This window comes from Sarcophilus harrisii, chromosome 3, assembly GCF_902635505.1.
Source record: "Sarcophilus harrisii chromosome 3, mSarHar1.11, whole genome shotgun sequence".
NCBI lineage: Eukaryota > Metazoa > Chordata > Mammalia > Dasyuromorphia > Dasyuridae > Sarcophilus > Sarcophilus harrisii.
The window spans coordinates 159,263,596-159,284,091 of record NC_045428.1 but is presented as its reverse complement, the minus strand read 5'-3'; the positions used below and the strand labels follow the sequence as shown (position 1 = coordinate 159,284,091).

At 32.1% G+C, this 20,496-nt stretch overlaps 1 protein-coding gene across 1 annotated transcript in view; it reads right to left on the bottom strand.

The window, feature by feature from the left end:
* Positions 1-2,489: 2,489 nt before the first annotated feature.
* Positions 2,490-20,496, bottom strand: part of TNFSF13B (TNF superfamily member 13b) — a 57,369-nt gene continuing 39,362 nt past the window's right edge. The window contains exons 4-6 of the mRNA XM_003765742.4: positions 9,014-9,126; positions 8,777-8,927; positions 2,490-5,524 (exon numbers count right to left, since the gene is read on the bottom strand). Of these exons, the coding sequence (XP_003765790.3) occupies positions 5,412-5,524; positions 8,777-8,927; positions 9,014-9,126 (377 nt within the window). The 3' untranslated portion in view covers positions 2,490-5,411. The remainder of the gene's footprint in view (positions 5,525-8,776; positions 8,928-9,013; positions 9,127-20,496) is intronic.

The window sequence follows — 20,496 nt, the reverse complement described above, 5'->3', positions numbered from 1 at the left end:
TTCAGTTTTCATATGTTTTCCCCTTATTACCCTATTTCTCTCTATCCTCCACATTTGTTTCTATAATACCCAGAAGTGTTTCATCACATAGAATGTCTGTGGGATTAAATAGAAAGGAAGACTAGTGAAAACAACCCGAACTTCCTATTAATGGGGATGTGGTAACAGTTCCCAAAAACAATGATTCATAGATGGGGGAAATTTATTAATATAAACCAAACCTGTTGGGATATCCGTTTCCAGAACCCTCATGATGACCTAACATAATTGTTCTATCCTATCCTAATTTTCATTACAAATTGTTTTGGTCTAATTTTTCTAATTACTATCTTCTCCAAAAATCTAGGAGAGAGCCATGCCATGTAAGTTATATTAACATATTACTACATTGACTAAAAATAAAAGTAACACCAAATTAACAAAATATAGCTTTTATTGCCTCAACTCTTTAGAAGTGTTTTTTTTACCTATTTGTAGTGCCTATATGTGGAAATACTTCATCCTATTACAAATTTTTTCGATGAGGAAAGTAAAACAAAAAATATAGCTTGTTCAAAGCTATGTATCCCCTAAAATAGTTTTTATATTTGTATTTGTAAGTAAGTGCAAACTAATTTTTTGTTGGTATTGTTGATTAAACTCAGTCATCTCAAACAGATCACCACTGGGTTTGTTATTCCATATGTCCTCAATAATGAAGATATCTAAGAGTGATCAGTCAGACATTTCTAATAGTGCTTTTTTTATGATAATAAAGATAACAATTGTTGCTTGCTTCAATATGCAAATATTGTTGCTGGTAGAGTAAGTGTTAATGATTGGGCCTAGAAATTTAAGAAAAACAAAGCAAAAAAAAATTCAAACCCAGGTTTAATATAAAAATCAACAACAAATATCACAATTCACTATTGAATTTTAAAAACTTTTTGTGGAAATTCACTGATACAAGTTTATAAAACAATTTTGATTACAAAGTAAGGCTAACTCTGCAAATTAATTTTGCTAGTAGAATGTTTATTTTTCCCTTTTTGAGTTAGTCCTGTGATTTTATGGCTATAGAAATTTCTTTGGGAGGAAATGAGGGAGAAATCTCCCTACCAATGCAAAATTGCAATTGTCCTGCATTTACAATTTCAGAATTGTCAAGTGAAGGGAGTTGCTGAGGATCACACAATTAGTACCTGTCAAAAGTGAGACTTCAAACTTACAACAATCTGTGACAAGATCTCTATCTACTATTCCATGTGCTGTCCTTGTGCTAACACTGGATTAATGTGTTTTATTCTTAAATATCGGTGTTATTTGAAAAGTTATATTATGATAGAAAAACTGGATCTAGAATCAGATGACTATTTAAAGTCCTAATTCTAACACTTAGCTGTGTGAAGGTGAAAAAAAAAATTACTTCTTTAAACTTATTTGCTCATTTGCAAAATGACATTAATAATACTTATGTTTACTACCTCAAAAGAATATTGTGAGGTAAAATTTTTGTAAACCTTAAAGCATCACATAAATAGAAGTTGATATTATGATTATTTTTATTATAGCAAAAAGAGACACTAGAGCAATGAAGTCAATGAAGTCAATAGTGCAAATTTTTTATTTATTAGAATTAGAATTAGGAAAACAATTTTGAATGCTTTTATTAACATGTGAAATTATATTAAAAAGATGATCTCTACTTCCAAGAACCTGAAGATGTTCAAATAAATTTTCCAAGGACATTTATTATTCCATTATATAAAATGAAGTATTACTGGAAGCTGTATTAACTTCTCTAGTCTATCACAGAGCAGCTATAAGATATAGTACCTTAATAAATCAGAATTTTGTCAGGACAGGATTATAAGCTATTTTGGGAAAATGTGATGTGCAATGGAATATCAAACAAAACCATTTCCTTTGTATAGATACATTTAGGAAGTGCTCAGCTCAAAAATAATTCAATAGATGCTTATTATAGTTCATGGCAAGTAAGTTTAAACTCCTGATTTTGACACTGAAGACCTTCTTCAATTTAACTCAATTCTCTTTTTCTAGAGCTAATTCATACTACCCTTTTCCCTGCATTCCATTTTTCAGGAAACCTAAAAGAACTACTAAGCCTCAAATATACAGTGTACTTCCCATTTCTATGCCTAGCTTATGTTATTCCCTTTGCTTGGAATGCCTTATTCCTGTTAAATTACCTGTCCTTTCAAACTCAATTCAAATACAAGATTTCTATGAAATCCTTCCATTTCTTAATGATTTTTATGCTTCCATAGACCTTTCATCATTTTATTTACTCATTTGTGTGTGTGTGTGTGTGTGTGTGTGTGTGTGTGATATCCCTACAGTAGATTATAAACTTTGCATTTTCTCTAAAATAGAAAAGCACTAAAGGGGTATAGAGCACTGGGCCTCGAGTCAGGAAGACCTGAGTTCAAATCTGGCCTTAGACTGCTAGTCAATGGGCAAGTCATTTAACCTATGGTTTCCCCAATTTTAAAATGGGATAAAAATAGTATCTTACAGAGTTGTTGTGAGGATCAAATGAGATAATATGTATATTTTAAAGCGCTTAGGATGATGCATGAAACATAGTAGTCATTATATAAATGCCAGTTATTATTACAATAATTAGAGAAACTTGATTTGAAGGGACCTAATTTACATCACTTAATCCAACTTCAACCCAAACCAGGAATCCCATTAACAAACAATAAATGATCATTCTCTTTTCACTTAATGATCTCTAGTGACAAGGGATTCACTAAACTAAGAGATGAAACCTTGCAGGAAGTTCTTCCCCTCACCCCCTCCTATTGAGTCAAAATCTACCTCCTGAAACAAAGATTAACAGATTCAATCTTTCTTCTACATTTATTCCCCACTAACAGGTAATACAATGTATTATACATAACAGGCACTTTTAAAAGAATGGCCATTAAATTGAATTTGATGAATTGGGCTAATTTGTCCATTTATTTTTCACAACATTTACCAAAACAAATTAAACCACACTCAAAATCTCTTGGAAAAATGGATTTAAAAACAAAACAAAATTTTTAATGCTATCATTTGTTCTCTCTACAATCAGATTTTGTTCAATTTTTTTTTTAAAGATGTACACTCTAGAGTGTGATATCTGTCTGTATATATTTACCATTATATATTAGAACCACTATGAGGTTCTAATGCTCTCTTGGATTGTACAAAATAAGACCTTTAGCTAGATCTTTGTTTAGTAACAAATTCAGTTTTCATTTTTGGTCCATATATATAATTTCATTGGAATAGGAACCCCTAGTAAGGAAACTTCCTCAACCAATAAAAATATGGAACTTTTCCACAACTTAATAAACTAGAGTTGCTAAGAATGTGAAAAAGTTAAATGACTTGTGTTAGGATCAAATATCCCAATACGTGTCATTGATCAGACATGAAGTCATATCTCCCTAACTCAGACACCAATTTTCTACTATTCTATCCTACTTATATCTTACTGCAATATTTTTTGTTGTTCATGATCAGTTATGGGAAGAGGGATGTCAAATAAGAAGCACTGCACTTGAATAGTTCTGGCTCTGAAATCTATTAATTGTATGATTAGCGGGGAGTCACAATTGCTTGAGCTCAAGTTTCTCATCTGCAAAATAGCAATAATAATACTTATGTTAACTGCTAGGTAAGTGATTTTCCCCTAGGCTTACATACAATATGTTTCAGAAGAAGGACTTGAACTCAGGTTTTCCTGACTAGGCCATCCTCCTATCCATTATGTCATGTTGCCTCTCTCAAGTATAATATTAAATTCAATGATTTTCAAATATAGAAAAAATAATCCAGATTTTATAATCCATTTAGAGTATGAATTTATGTGAATTTTGAATTCTTTTATAAATGTGAAGATGATAAATTAATTTGAGGGTACATGAAAACAAACCAAATATATTTGTTATAAGCCAGACTGTCATACATATAAGGAAAATAAGGAATAAAAAATTAAATTAATTCAAATTACTAACATAAGAAATATAACCAAGAACTCCACATTAGGCATGCTTTAGCAGTCAAAGTTTTTAAATTATGTGTTGTGAGGAGAAATGTACTGATTTTCAAATGAAAACTATAAAATTTAGCTTCAAACAAAGGGAGTAGAAATTAATTTAAATAAAGCATAGTTTGAAATGACATTTCTTATTTTTATAATCTTCCCATTTGGGGATTTAACAAATTCAATTAGTTCTTTGGAATGCTGTAAAATAAGAAAAAAAGTTGCAGCAATATTTGACAAGGTTCTTGATGAAAGAAAACTCATGATATATGTTGGCTTCCATATTTCCACATGTACACAACAGAATGCTATGATGGCTAATTCCAACCTTTTCCGTGCTATTTACTTATAAATTACAATAGAAACAATTTGAAACAATTATAGGAAATGATGTCATAGGGTATCAACTTCTAACAATAAGAGTTTTCTCATTTCTTATGTCTTTGGAAATATAATTACTCGTGAAGTTCATGTTGCACATGTATCCAAATTTTAGATTTGATTTGTAACCAAACAACACATTCAAATTGCTTGTTGTTTAGTTGTTCAGTTGTGTCCAACTCTTCTTGTCCCATGACCATAGCACACAAGCCCTTCTATCTTCCTTTATCTCCTCAAGTCAATTCAAACTCATATATCAAATTAATTCCTTTTAATTTTCTCTGATGATTTTGATATATCTTCATACTTAATTTTTTGGTTTCCTTATGAGAAGTTCGTGTGTCATCAAGTAATTCAGAAAAGTTAATATAAAGATAAACATAACATGATACAAGTCAAAGTTCTAATACACCTAAGATAATATTTTGGGTAAAATTGTTTAATAACATATTATTGTAATTGTTAACCCCTTAAATTTTCCTTTTATTTTTGTTTCATATTTATAGTTTTGTTGTAGAATGTCTTATTTTATGGAATTTTATGTAGAAAAAACTGACCAAATGGACATAAACATAAAATATGACTTCTATATTATTCTTATCAATGACAATATTTTGTAAACACCTTCTCTTTTATGAAACTATGGAGTATGACATTTGAATGAATCTTCATCGTCTCTTTTAAGTTAATTGTGACCTCCTTGATTATGAAGACATAGACAAAGGACAAAATATACCAGCAGAGTCAAAAAATTATTTCTAATTCCCTCTCTATTAGAATGGGCTAAAATTGTCATCATTCATATCACTATAATTTGGTTGTGGTTGTCTGTTGGGTTTCCTGTTAGGGTCTGGATTCATCAAACCAGGACAAATGGTTCATAGAAAAGACTAATGTAACCACTTTTTAGTAATTCTCCTTCCCCATCCCTCCCAGGAGGTATAGAAAAGAGAAGGAAATAACCCCAAACATGGTGCTAATGAGTGTGTCACAGTAGCTTCAGCGCACCAAAAAAAGTGACATCTCCATCCTGGGATATTTTGGCATTCTCCCGAGGTATTGCAAGTTGAAGTTCATCCCCTTCTTCTAGTTTTGCAATCCCTGGGAAAACAATTTAGAAGAACTTTAAGGGGATGTGCAAAAAGGAGAATTAAATACTTAAAATAGAAGCAGAAATGGATTTGATTATTAGTTATTACTTTGTTATTCAGACAGATTTAAAGTTAGATAGAGTCTAAACTAAAATTAAAATAGGTACTATTTAATTTGGAAAAATTATTAACAGAAACCTACAAACTTCAAAAGTAAAAAAGCTAGCTTATTTAGACCGATAAATTCACATCTTAAAAGTTCTACTCAACAATTCATAAATAATTCCATCATTCATTGTCTTTACCAAATTACTTCATCGATAATTTAAAAAGACAATTGAACTGTGACTAAATTATCCAGAAAGAGATTTTTTTCTATTTAGCTATAAATTATCTATAGAAATAAATAAAAATAATTTAAAAAATTATATGAGTACATTATTTTCAGTGCTATAAGGAATAATCTTTAACCCTTAAATTTTCCAGCTGTACTATAAATCTTTCCATCTATAATTAGTATAATTAGATATGCCAACTTTGTTTAGAAAAGAAAAGATAATGTCTTTAGGGAAGAGGTAATGGCAGTGGGGAAGGAAGAAAAGATGGTATTAAAGGATTGACTATTTGCAAATTTTTACTTCTCTATCCCTTCTTCTACCTACCTATCTCCTCTTAGTTGAGATTTAGATCCCTGTAATAAAAACACAACTAAGTGGTAACAGTTTAATATTATAGGGGATTGATTCAGAAACTTGACTCTAAGTATAGAGAAGCCTATTGCATTAAAGGAACAACTTTCTCAGTTTAATAAGAATACAAAAAAAGCAAGAGTGGTAAAACAGAGTATTAGTAAAAAAAAAATAGAATTATACCTTCACATTATACCACAAAACACACATTAAGTTCAAAATGGATATTCACCCTAAATGTTAAAGATTAGATCATTTTTTAATGGAAGAAAAGGAAAGGAGGTAACTTTCAAAATTATGACAATAGGGAGAATTTTTAATAAAAAATAAAATAGATAATTTTGGTCATATGAAATTGAAACATTCTTGCACAAATGAAATTAATGCAGCTAAGATAAAAATGGAAACTACTGATTAGGATAAGTAATTTTCACATTAAATGATGCTAATAAGTTTGTAATATCTAAAATATGTTAGGAATTAACACAGATCTATAGCCAGAGCTATTCCCCAAAAGATAAGTAATCAAAAGAAACGAATAAACATTTATCAGAAGAATTTCAAACTACAAAATATTGATCCAAATAACATATGACAAAAAAATTGATCCAACCATCCAAAAAATACTTTGAAATTATGTGTGAAAAGTGGCAATAATGTCCTTTTTGGTTTTGTCTCAGAGATTCCACTGCTAGACATAAAGCCAAAGGAGATCAAAGAAATTTTCCATTTATGGCAAAGTATTCACATTTATAGCACTTTTTATTGAAGCAAAGAATGAGAAACAAAGTAGATTGCCCAATAATTGGGGAATAGCTAAAGAAATTCTAGTAAGAAGCGGTGATAAAATGCAATCACTGTGTTATAAGAAAATAGCAATTATGAGTAATTTTTAGAAATAATGAAACATTATATGAATAGATGCAAAGGAAATAAAGAACCAGAACATGACTTTAGAAATGTAAAATGACAAGAATAATCAAACCAAACAGAATGCTGGATAATTACAATAGTCAATCTTGGTCCCAGAAAAAACACAAGCAAAAGAATCTCCCACTTTTCATTGCTACAGTAGAGAACCATATGTTTCAGATAAGGTTTGCTTAATTATTTTTTGTTTTTTGTTAACAAGAGAAAATGTACTGCAAGGAGGTGATATATCTTGTAACAACTATTATATAAAAATAAGAAATAGCAAACATTTTTTAGGAAAATCTGAGTTCAAATCCAGCCTCAAATTACCAACTATGTGACCCTGGGGAAGTCACTTCACATTTGTGTGCTTCAGTTTTCTCATCTATAAAAAGGAAATAATAATTGTGCCTACTTCACAGAGTTGTTGTGAAGATCAGATGAAAAAACATTTGCAAAACAGCATAGTGCTGGCAGATGTTAGACACTCAATAAATGCTTATTTTTTCACTCCTAATGCCATATTAAAACAATTATGAATAGCTTTCAATGCTTTCAAGAAAGAGAAACAGAGAGCATGAAATAAGGACTTTCTAAAAACCATATTTAATCATCTCCTTCTTGCAAATGTTATTAAGGAGACTACTGTTTAGATTGGAATTAGACTAACTGACCTCTTAGGTCAACCCTGAGATTCTATAAAAGGCAAAAATTACAAAAAGAATTTGGCTAACAAATATATTGTGTTCTTTCCAAGAAATGTTGTAAGTTTCACTTCATATCCAGCAAACTGACAAAGATAACAAAAGATGGGTGCAGTTAATGTTAAACAGAGTTGAAGAAGGCTAGCACATAGAATACTGTTAGTAAAGTTATAATCTGCTCTAATCATTCTGGAAAGAAATTTGGGATTATACTACCTATGAGATTTCAGTATATAACTCAATGATGACAATGATAAATAGGATCCCATATATGCCAAAATATTTTTATCACCTATTCTTTGGTAGCAAAGAATGAGAAACAAAATAGGTCCACATTGATTGATCTGTAATACAAGAATGTAATAGAATAATTGCTTCCCTATGAGAAGCCATTAATATAATAAATTAGAGAAGCATAGGAAGACATGAACCGATGTTAAAAGGAAAAAATAGAACCAAGAAATCAAAAGATACAAAATAATAATGTAAATGGAAAGAACAATAACAAAAATGTGATACTGAGTGCCATGAAATTATAATTTCCAAGCTTAGCTCCAAAGAAGAAACCTAAAAAGATACTTCCTTCTTAGCAGAGTTTGAGCCAATGAATATAGTGGCAGAAATTTTTGTTATGCTGGTTATTTTTGTTAAACTTTTTCTCTTTTTTTTACTCTTATGAATTATTGTTTTCTGGGAAGAGAAAGATAGGGAAATGTGATATGAAGTAAAAAAAAAGATTTCAAAGAATTTATTTTTTAATGCCACATTATGACAAGCCAAATTTTATACTCTCATTTTATGTCTCTCAATAAATATACCTAAAGTTAAATGTGATTACCAAAAGAAAAAATATCCTTCAAATCATCACAATGTAGTGTTCTTGTTAGACATTAACTGCTATTGATGGAATTTCTTTGTTTTAATACCCAGTAATCAGGTTTGAGAGCCAACATTTACCAGCTGTATAACAGGAATTATTAGGGATGGTAGTTGGCATGTTTTGGATACACCGGAACAAAGTCACCAAGCTCAGTTCATCCCCAAAAACATGGACCTTTTTTCTCTGTATAAGATGTCCCATAGCAAAGGTGGTACCTGTATATAGAACCTGAAAAAAAAATAAAGTCTTTTAAAGCATTGAGATGGAAAATCATAGACAAACAAAATTGGACATAAAATTATCCATAGAAATACCTGGCCATAGATGAAAAAATAACCAGTTTCTTTGACAAGTATTTTATTTTCTTTTTCTTCTAGGGCTTTTCCTCTTTTAAAACTGAGAAGCCATGGAACAAAGGTATAAGAACCTATAATAAAGAGAATTTATTTCAAGAAAAATGCATGAAAGATGCAGGATTTATTTTTTAAATTTCCATTTAATTTGATGCCTCAGGAAGAAATTTCGCACTAAAAACTCCCCATATACTATATTGGTCCCAAACATTCATTAGTGTCTAGCCAAGAGGTCCATCAAACAGTTAAAATTAAATATATTCTCTATAAACAGAATTTGTTCCTTTTACTTTGGTTCTAATATTAATAGATAACAAGAGTGAAAATAAAATAAATTCAACATAATAAAAATTATCATTTCCTATACCCGGAATGCACTAACTCCTCACCTCTAGCTCTTGCAATCTTTCACTTCTTTTAAGTCCCAGCTCAGTTACTTCCTACATGAGATCTTTCTTGATTTCTCCACTTCTTCCCCCTCCCATTTTTCAGTGCTGAATCTCAAACATCCTTGTATTTACTTATTTGTATGTTTGTTGTATCCCTAGAAAAATATAAGTTGTTTGAGGGCAGGATCCTTTTTCAATAACTTGAAGATAGTAGGTATTTAATAAATGTGTCTGGGATGTAAATAATACAATAATAATAGAATATAGTAATCCCTAAACAATATTTGAACTTATAAAGACTTAAAAAATATAATTGCTGGTTCAAATTCCACTAATCTATCACACCAGGATTTCCTTTTTTAAAGATAATTTATTGTAATTTATCATAAGACAAAACACACATACATGCACACACATATACACAAACATGAAAGATGTTATATTTTTAATTTCATTTTTCATTTCCATTAACTTTTATCTATAAGGAGAGAAATCATTAAAATCTTTTAAAATACTTCATTAGTCCCAAAGATTGATTATCATGTGTATCATATCTTCCTATTTAGTATTCTTAGAAGACGAATAATAAAACCAGAAGCTATCCTGAAAGGATTACAGGACCTTGAATAAATCTTTTTTTTTTTTTTTTTCAATTACCCTTAACCTGGTTTAGGCCATTTGCTGAGATGGTTTTATCCAAATGTGGATGCTGCACATGCTACAGATTCTTAAAGCCAGAGGTGAGAGTTGAGTAAAGATAGATATCAAAGGCAGATGAGCAGCCTTGAAAAAGGCTTGGCAAGCTCTCAACCCAGAAGTACTAATGCTCCTTGAACATCTCATCAGCCCCAATTTGCATTAGTACCACTTTGCTAAATCTAAATAATCAACAAAACAATAAATCAAAGCTTAATTTCCTAAGTTAAGGAGCAGGTCAATTCTCCTAGAGCCTCCACAGATGTGAATCATAAACTTGAAGGAGTTGCAAAGAAACCTTTAAGGCAGGTATTCCTTGTGGATTGGGAATGAAATAAATTGAAGGCAAGAGGGAAGAGGAGAGAGGTCAGACAATACAATTGCCTCTCAGTGGAGAGGTCGGAGAACACAACTGCCTCTCAGTCTCCTTGTATCATCATCATCCTCTCACATGAAGAGATCCATTCTTTAGGTCTGAGTTAGACCTCCAGCAGCCATTGGCAGGTGATTCCTGTATCACAACACAAATGCTCACACTAAAGAATTGATTTTAGTATATCCCTGGAACCAAAACTATTTTTTACTTTTTTCTGTATCCCTAGGACTTAGTCTAGTGCTTGTCTGACTTATTGATTAAACTTATCATTTGTCACTATTCACTCTGGTGAGATCCAGGGATCTCAGTGAATCCAGATCCAGTGAACAGGGATGTTCTTAATCAAGGAGTTCTCTATCCCAATGAGAACACAAATTCTTATATATTCAAATGCTTAATTCCAAACATAAATATGGGATTTCTTCATGTAGCTTTAAGCTATCAATAAATGAAATTCACTAAAGTAATAAAATTAATAATTTCATCATAAGTATAAAATAAGATTAATACATAAATGTATAAATTTTAAGTTATTAAAGAAAAATTCTAAGATTCAATGAATCAGGAAGGGAAAGTCAGAGAAGTAGCAGGAGAATAATGAGAATGTAGTTTCACAAAAGCCAAGGGAATTATCAAGAAGAAAAGGAAGAAAAGAGTGCCAAATGCTATAGAAAGGCCAAGGAAAACTGAGTTCTGAGAAGAAGTCATTGAATTGGCCATCAGGAGATCATTGAAGATCTTGGAGAAATATATTGCTGGGAGTTTATATTGTTTGTTCTTCATTCTCAAAGATGATCATGACTACAGAGAGGTGATGCCATGACATGAAAGTGAATTGGATTTAAGTGAGTGAGCAAAGTCAACAGTTTGCACTTTCTCCTCTAGAGTCATCTAGGTCCAGTGTTAAGATATAGATTAGGATAACTGGACTGGTCTTGGATGCAGGGGGAGGCCTTGGTCTTTTTAAACTAAGGTCTTTAACAAGTCTCAGTTTGATTGAAGAAATATCCAATCAATGATTAAGGTTAGGTAAGAAATGAAGCAGAAAATGACTGCTTTTACCTAGTCAAACAATAGATAAAATAGATAGACAGACAGATAGATAGATAGATAGATAGATGAGTGAGTGGGTAGGTAGGTAGACCTGGGAGGGGAAGACTCTCAAGTATTCTATTATTATTATTTACATTCACCCTGACTCAATCAGGACCCAAAAAATGACCAACTAGGGCTTGGTCTATTGTTAGCTAATGAAAGAGATCCAGAGTGATTTTAGTTGATGTGAGAGAAAAACTAGGGTTAAGTTTCCACAGAACAGTTAAAATTCAATTCCTCAAAATTGAAAAAAACTCAGAAATACTAAAAAACTAAGTTTTTTAGTTGTAAACCTCAAAGTAATGTAAGATAATTATCTTTGGCCAATGAACTTTCAGGAGAAGAGATTCATTTGGTTTCAAACTTTTTATAAAGATCCCAGAGAATCAACTAAAAAACTATTAGAAATAATCCACAACATTAGCAAAGTTGCAGGATACAAAATAAATGTACATAAATCATCGGCATTTTTATACATTACTAATAAAATCCAACAGCAAGAGCTACAAAGAGAAATTCCATTTAAAATAACTGTCAATGGTATAAAATATTTGGGAATCTATCTGCCAAAAGAAAGTCAGAAACTACATGAATAAAACTACAAAACACTTTCCACAAAATAAAGCCAGATCTAAGCAATTGGAAAAATATCAAGTGCTCTTGGATAGGTCAAGCGAGTATAATAAAGATGACAATACTCACTAATCTATTCTATCTGCCAAGGGAAAATCAGAAACTTTATGAGCAAAATTACAGACCACTTTTCACACAAATTAAGTCTGATCTAACCAATTGGAAAAATATTAAATGCTCTTGGATAGGGCGAGCAAAAAGATGACAATATTACCTAAACTAATCTATTTATTTAGCGCTGTACCAATCAGACTCCCAAAAAACTATTTTAATGACCTAGAAAAAATAACAGCAAAATTCATATGGAAAAACAAAAGGTCAAGAATTTCAAGGGAATTAATGAAAAAAAAATCAAATGAAGGTGGCTTAGCTGTACCAGATCTAAAATTTTATTATAGAGCAGCAGTTACCAAAACCATTTGGTATTGGCTAAGGAATAGATTAGTTGATCAGTGGAATAGATTAGGTTCAAGGGATAAAACAGTCAACAAATATAGCAACCTAGTCTTTGACAAACCCAAAGTACCCAGCTTTTGGGATAAGAACTTATTGTTTGATAAAAATTTCTGGGAAAATTGGAAACTAATATGGCAGAAACTAGGCATTGATCCATACTTAACACCGTACACCAAGATAAGGTCAAAATGGGTTCATGACCTAGGCATAAAGAATGAAATTATTAATAAATTAGAGGAACACAGGATAGTTACCTCTCAGACCTGTGGAAGGGGAAGGAATTTATGACCAATGAAGAATTAGAGATCATTACTGATCACAAAATAGAAAATTTCGACTATACCAAACTGAAAAGTTTTTGTACAAACAAAACTAATGCAGACAAGATTAGAAGGGAAGCAATAAACTGGGAAAATATTTTTACAGTCAAAGGTTCTGATAAAGGCCTCATTTCCAAAATATATAGAGAATTAACTCTAATTTATAAAAAATCAAGCCATTCTCCAATTGAAAAATGGTCAAAGGATATGAACAGACAATTCTCAGATGAAGAAATTGAAACTATTTCTTGTCATATGAAAAGATGCTCCAAGTCATTATTAATCAGAGAAATGCAAATTAAGACAACTCTAAGATACCACTACACACTGTCAGATTGGCTAAGATGACAGGAAAAAATAATGATGATTATTGGAGGGGATGCAGGAAAACTGGGACATTGATCATTGTTGGTGGAGTTGTGAACGAATCCAACCATTCTGGAGAGTAGTTTGGAACTATGCTCAAAAAGTTATCAAACTGTGCATACCCTTTGATCCAACAGTGTTACTACTGGGCTTATACCCCAAAGAGATTATAAAGAAGGGAAAGGGACCTGTATGTGCACGAATGTTTGTGGCAGCCCTTTTTGTAGTGACTAGAAACTGGAAACTGAGTGTGGATGCCCATCAGTTGGAGAATGCTGAATAAATTGTGGTATATGAATATTATGGAATATTATTGTTCTGTAAGAAATGACCAACAGGATGATTTCAGAAAGGCCTGGAGAGACTTACATGAACTGATGCTGAGTGAAATGAGCAGGACCAGGAGATCATTATATACTTTAACAACAATACTATATGATGATCTATTCTCATGGACCTAGCCATCCTCAGCAACAAGATCAACCAAATCATTTCCAATGGAGCAGTAATGAACTGAACCAGCTACGCCCAGAGAAAGAACTCTGGGTGATGACTAAAAACCATTACATTGAATTCCCAATCCCTATATTTATGCCCACCTGCATTTTTTATTTCCTTCACAAGCTAATTGTACAATATTTCAGAGTCTGATTCTTTTTGTACAGCAAAATAACGGTTTGGTCATGTATACTTATTGTGTATCTAATTTATATTTTAAATCTACTGGTCATCCTGCCATCTGGGGGAGGGGGTGGGGGGTAAGAGGTGAAAAATTGGAACAAGAGGTTTGGCAGTTGTTAATGCTGTAAAGTTACCCATGCATATAACCTGTAAATAAAAGGCTATTAAATTAAAAAAAAAAAAAGAGAGATCATTATATACTTCAACAACAATACTATATGATGATCAAATCAGATAGACATGGCTCTCTTCAACAATGAGATGATTCAATCCAGTTCCAACTGTTCAGTAATGAAGAGAATCAGCTACATCCAGAGAGAGAACTATGGGAAATGAGTGTGGACTATAACATAGCATTTTCACTCTTTCTGTGGTTGTTTGCTTGCATTTTTGTTTTCCTTTTCAGATTTTTTCTTCTTTCTTTCTAGATCCGATTTTTCTTGTGCAGCAACATAACTGTATAAATATGTATACATATATTGGATTTAACATAAACTTTTTAACATATTTAATATGTATTGGACTACCTGCTAGGGGAGGGGATGAGGGGAAGGAGAGGAAAAGTTGGAACAGAAGCTTTTGCAAGGGTCAATGTTGAAAAATTGCCTATGCATGTTTTGTAAATAAAAAGCTATAATAATAATAATAATAAAAAGATTTCTAGGCTAGAAACTGCTTTAAATTGGCAAGGTTCAAGGACCAGGAAAATACTTTTCTTTATTGTTCTTGTTTAATAAGCTTCATGCACATAATCTGAAACTCCCCACATAGAATTAGAACCTCATTAGCAGAACATGTGATGTATGATGAGGGAGGGGAACATGTTTAGAAGTAGCATGTAAGAAATGATGTAACTCTAAGGGGAACTGATCAATCCTGTCTTTGGGGAAGTAAATTGCAACAAACTAATAGCATAAAGCTTGTCTGCTTCTTTACCTAGTATTCCCCTTCCTGTCAGAGAAGTAGAGCCTGCTTCTGGCCAGAAACATCCAATTCCTCTGGACTGTCTCAATAAAATTTCTATGTTAACTAACTTTCAGAGAAAGCTTATCTCTAACAGTTGATGGCATGGCCTTTAAGGAAAAAAAGAAGAAAAGAAAAACAAAAAATTCCAAATATCTTGCAACGTTTTTAGTATGTGAAGATATGTGTTATTTCTGTAGAAGCTGAATGAATGAAGTTATTTCTGTAGAAGTATAACAATGAAAGAGATGTGAGTAACAGGATATAGTAAGAGAACAGCATAGGCAATAGCAAGATTAAGGGAGGGCTTTTCTTTAATTTCCCATTTACAAATCCAGAACAGGAAATTATTATAAACTATATATTCATATATATGTTAACATACATGTTAACTAGAATATTAATTATTAAGAAATTTCTGTTAGGAGCCCTAGATGGCACAGTGGATAGAGCACAGGCCCTCAAATCAGGAGAACTTGAGTTCAAATCCAGATTTGGACACTTAACACTTCTAGCTCTGTAACCCTAGGCAAATCATTTAAGTGAGCTGTACAATCCTAAGCAAGTCATTTAACCCCAACTGCTTCATCAAAAAAAAAAAAAAAAAAAGGTTCTTATTTTATTAAAGTTTTATAAAATTCAGTTGCTATGGTAGCATATCAATCATCATTGAGAAAACTTCTTATTTAGACCAGCAGCAGTTAACTTAAAATTTACAGATAATCTAAAAATGAAAATGACCCTCAATCTTATGCAGTTCCATGTTGTTTCATAAATATTAAAAAAAACCCCAAAACTACAAGTAACATAATTAAACATTAAAAATTCTTTTATTTTCACAAAGGAGTGGTTGAGGTAGACAAAGGTCAAGTCATACATACATATTACAAATGTAGGGGAAGGATTCTGGGAAGGTGGCAGAGTAGGTCTGTAAATTTTAAGTTCTTCAGATTTCCCTCATAAATAGAAGAAAATTGTGCCTCCACTGGTGAAAAATCAAATTTTGGGTCAGAACAGGGGTCCTGCCAATACAACTCAACAAGTTCTGAAGAAAAACTCCAGGCCAAGATTAACCCAAGTGAATTGCAAACACCTGGCTGCTCTACAGAAACACCAAATGGGGACCTGTGGGGCTAGTTGGGTGTGGCTGGAGCCTCAGAGACTTTCTTCTCTTGAACTGTTTGTGAAGTGGGGGTCTGAGTTCAGGAAGACTGAGGGAACCTTGGGGAATTAGGAATGCTAGATCCAGCTGTGCTGTAGGGACTCAGCCTTGTACTAAAAGGAACCAGCACATTTGGGGAGGCAGTGGGGCAGGGTCGCTACTGGCTTTCAGCACCTGCAAGAGGGTGGAGCTCTTGGTTTGGGGTTCCTGATTCAAAGGGGTGAAAGCTAAAGGGAAGTGTGAGGCACCATCTTCCTACCCCACTTACACTAATGATTACACTAATACATCTCAAGAAAAAATGAATCGTCAAAGAAGAAAGAACCCCACCATAGAAACATACTTATGGGAACAAGGAAGACCAGGTTCATCTTCAGAGGACACTGAAGTAAAAAAATAAACAAAACTTCTACCCTAAGGAGTAATGTGAAATGGCTTCCTGCCCAAAAAGAATTTATAGAAGAACTCAAAAGAGAATTTAAAAGTCAAATGAGAAACATTGAAAAAAAACTCAAATAAATAAAAAACATCCAAGAAAAACAAAATTATGAAAAAATTAACTAAAAAAGGATATATAAAATTTCAAAGATGAAATAATTCTTTGAAAATTAGAATTGGGAACCAGCTACGCCCAGAGAAAGAACTCTGGGTGATGACTAAAAACCATTACATTGAATTCCCAATCCCTATATTTATGCCCACCTGCATTTTTGATTTCCTTCACAAGCTAATTGTACAATATTTCAGAGTCTGATTCTTTTTGTACAGCAAAATAACGGTATGGTCATTTATACTTATTGTGTATCTAATTTATATTTTAATATATTTAACATCTACTGGTCATCCTGCCATCTGGGGGAGGGAGTGGGGGGTAAGAGGTGAAAAATTGGAACAAGAGGTTTGGCAATTGTTAATGCTGTAAAGTTACCCATACATATAACCTGTAAATAAAAGGCTATTAAATAAAATAAATAAATAAATAAATAAAAGAGAGAGAGGGGGAAGGGAAAGAGAGGGAGAGGTAGGGAAAGAAAGAGAGAGAGAGAGAGGGAGGAGAGCTTGGGGTATTGTAGGGCAAGGAGAACTAAACTTGAGCAAATAGTAAATCTTGTATTATAGTGGAAAATAAGCTTCAGTTATTAAGGTGGAGATGACATATATGGAAAGCCTTGATTATTAACTGGATGATATTCAGCAAATTTTTAACCTTCCCAGGCTCCAATAAATTTTCTAAGTTCTATAAATTATAGATAAGTTGCAATTTGCATCTGTGAAGGTAATGTCTGTACCAGAAATTCTCTCCACCAAGAGCTTTGCACTTCACTCTGTTTGCAAAGGACCCAATACTTATTTTAGTTGTCCTGTATATTGTTAATTCCATGACTGAATCTAAGGGATTAGAATTAAAGAATTAATTAATTAAAGAATCTAAAGGGACTTTGTTAATTCAAATCCTGCTAATAAAAAACACACTATTTCAATTAAGGCAGGAAAAAATTTCCTTCATTTTCAGCTTAGAAAAAAAGTGTTCAATAAATTGGTAAATGAGAAATTTTTTGTCTACTTAAAAATAAGGCAAATAATTTTAAAAGGCCACTTTAATATTAAAGTTTCCATCTAAACAATGAATTTTTGGATGAACATCAAATGATTTTTCTTTCTTTCCTAGCACATTCATAAGATTCTCTGTGTTATCAGTTTGATTGACCTTTCCTCTGCTTCTGACAGCATTGTTGTTGAATGGATTTAAAATAATAAAATTACATTTCTTTAAAAAAAAAAAAAGAAAATTAGAATTGGGCAAGGGAAAGGGCCAGTAAAGCTATGAAACACCAAGAAATAACAGAACAGATTATAAAGAATAAGCACATAGAACAGAATGTGAAACATCTTATTTAAAAAAAAAAACACTTGGAGAAAAGATCAAGAAGAGAAAATATAAGAATAATTGCACTGTCTGAAAACTGTGACCAAAATAAAGGCCCTTGAAATAATAATGCAGGACATAATCCAAGAAAATTGTCCTGGAATGATAGAACATGAAAGGAAAGTAGAAATAGAAAAAAGCCATTGATTTCTACTTCAACAAGATCCTTTGTGTAAGTCACACAGGAATATTACTGCCAAATTTTGAAATCCCCAGATCAAAGAGAAAATTTTGCAAGAAACAAGAAAAAATCAAATCAAATATGCTGGAGCTACAATTAGAATTTTACAGAATTTATCATTAGCTACAATAAAAGACTGTAGGTCCTGGAATCATATCCACCAACAATCAAAAGAACTAGGCCTGCAAACAAAAATATCACACCCAGGAAAATTATCCATAGTATTTAACAAGAAAAAAATGGACATTCAATGAACTTGCAAGTTTTCAGGACTTTCTATCAACCAAACCCAAACTTAATAGAAAATTGGGAAGAATAGACACAGAGGGATTAGAAGGGGAAGAAGAGCTCATAGATCTGAAAACCTACTCACATCAGGAATGTATTTAATAGGCAACACTACATATATCCCATGAAGGGTAGAGCACTTTCCAAAATCTATAAAGATTTAAGGAGGCAAGGATGGGTAGATAGGGAAGTTAAGGGTGTGAGAAAAAGGGTAGGGGGATGTTTTAAGTAATAGCAAGGTAAGAATTAAAGCAAAAGCGGCAGTGTGTGTGTGTGTGTGTGTGTGTGTGTTTAGCTATATATACACAAATATATCTTAACTATAACTTACTTTTGGGGAGATGAAGGGATGGAAGGAGGAAAAAAATAAAGTAAATAAGATGCACAACAGAGAACAAAAAAAAAACAATTTGCAAGGAAGTCAAGAAAAATGGACATTGATGTATATATAAGTGTTTTGTATTCTCCCTGATGTTTGCTGGACACATGATAATATTCTCTTTTGTTTTGTTTTATTTTGCTTTGCATTCCTTTTCTGTTTTTCCTTTTTTCTTATTTTTTTTAATAAATTATAAAACAATTGTAAGTCTTATTTAAAATTCTGAAATTATGGTGAAGATTAAATTACACTTTGAAATAATTTCTAAACATAAAAAGTCAGCAATGTAGAAATAAGTGCTTTATGATAGGATCAGGGCTATTTACTAGCCACAGATGGGAATTAATTTTATTTCCAGAGTCTATAACTTAGAAAATAAAACACTTTTAAAAATCAGCTGCACTGGGGGCGGCAAGGTGATGCAATAGATAGAGCATCAGCCCTGAAGTCAGGAGGACCTGAGTTCAAATCTGGCCTCAGGCATTTAATACTTCCTAGCTGTATGACCCTGGGCAAGTCACTTAACCCCAATTGCCTCAGGGGGAAAATCACTTGTATTATTATTCACTCTTTATTTATATTATTAATAATATCAAAAAATAAATAAAAGGGAAATAGGAAGTCTGGGAATGTTATATTTTCAGGTTGAAACAGAGAAATGATAAATCACATAGTTCCCAGATAGAAGCTAATTGGAACAAGAGGATAGGTAAAAAAGAGTAATTATGTTAAATCAATGAGGTATGAGAACTATAAATGACACAGAGAAATTAGATAAGAGAGGAGGGCTAGTAGTTCTGGAATCCTATTCACCTGAGGAAGGGGCTAAAGAGGAAATAATACATATATACATACATATATGTGTGTGTATGTGTATATATATTTAAAAGGGTATAAAAGTCTTCTAAAGTGATAAAGAAATAAGAGGGGGAAATAGGATAAGAAGGAAGTCATAGAAAGGTGTATAGATTAATGTGAATGGGATAAAGAAAGGAAAAAGGTGGGGAGTGGGTAAGAGAGGGATCCTTTGGTCAGGTAGGTGAACTAATAGCAAGGCAAGGTAGTTGGTAAAAAGCAGAGCAATCAGAAGGGATAGAAAATAAGAGATACATACAAAGATAATAACAATGAATAGGAGTAGAATTTATTAGAAAAAAATCAGGACTTGTAATCATTGATCTCAGACAAAGTTTAAGCTAAAATAGATTTAATAAAAAAAAATAGGGAAACTACACCACATGTCAGCCATATTAATCAATATTGTTTTCAATGATTTTAACTAGAAAGTACAAGGTTGGTATATTTCTATGTTGTAGGGAATGATTAGTTGGTAGGTCTAGAAAAATATGGAAAGACTTGGACTTATAAAGGATATTATCCATCTTCAGAGAAACAGGACAAACAAGCATGGTATGATCTCACATAGATGTATGTGTATATATGTATATGTATATATGTGCTTGTATATACGTATGCATATGTATGTATTATATATATTATATATAATAATATGTACATACACATATCTGAGC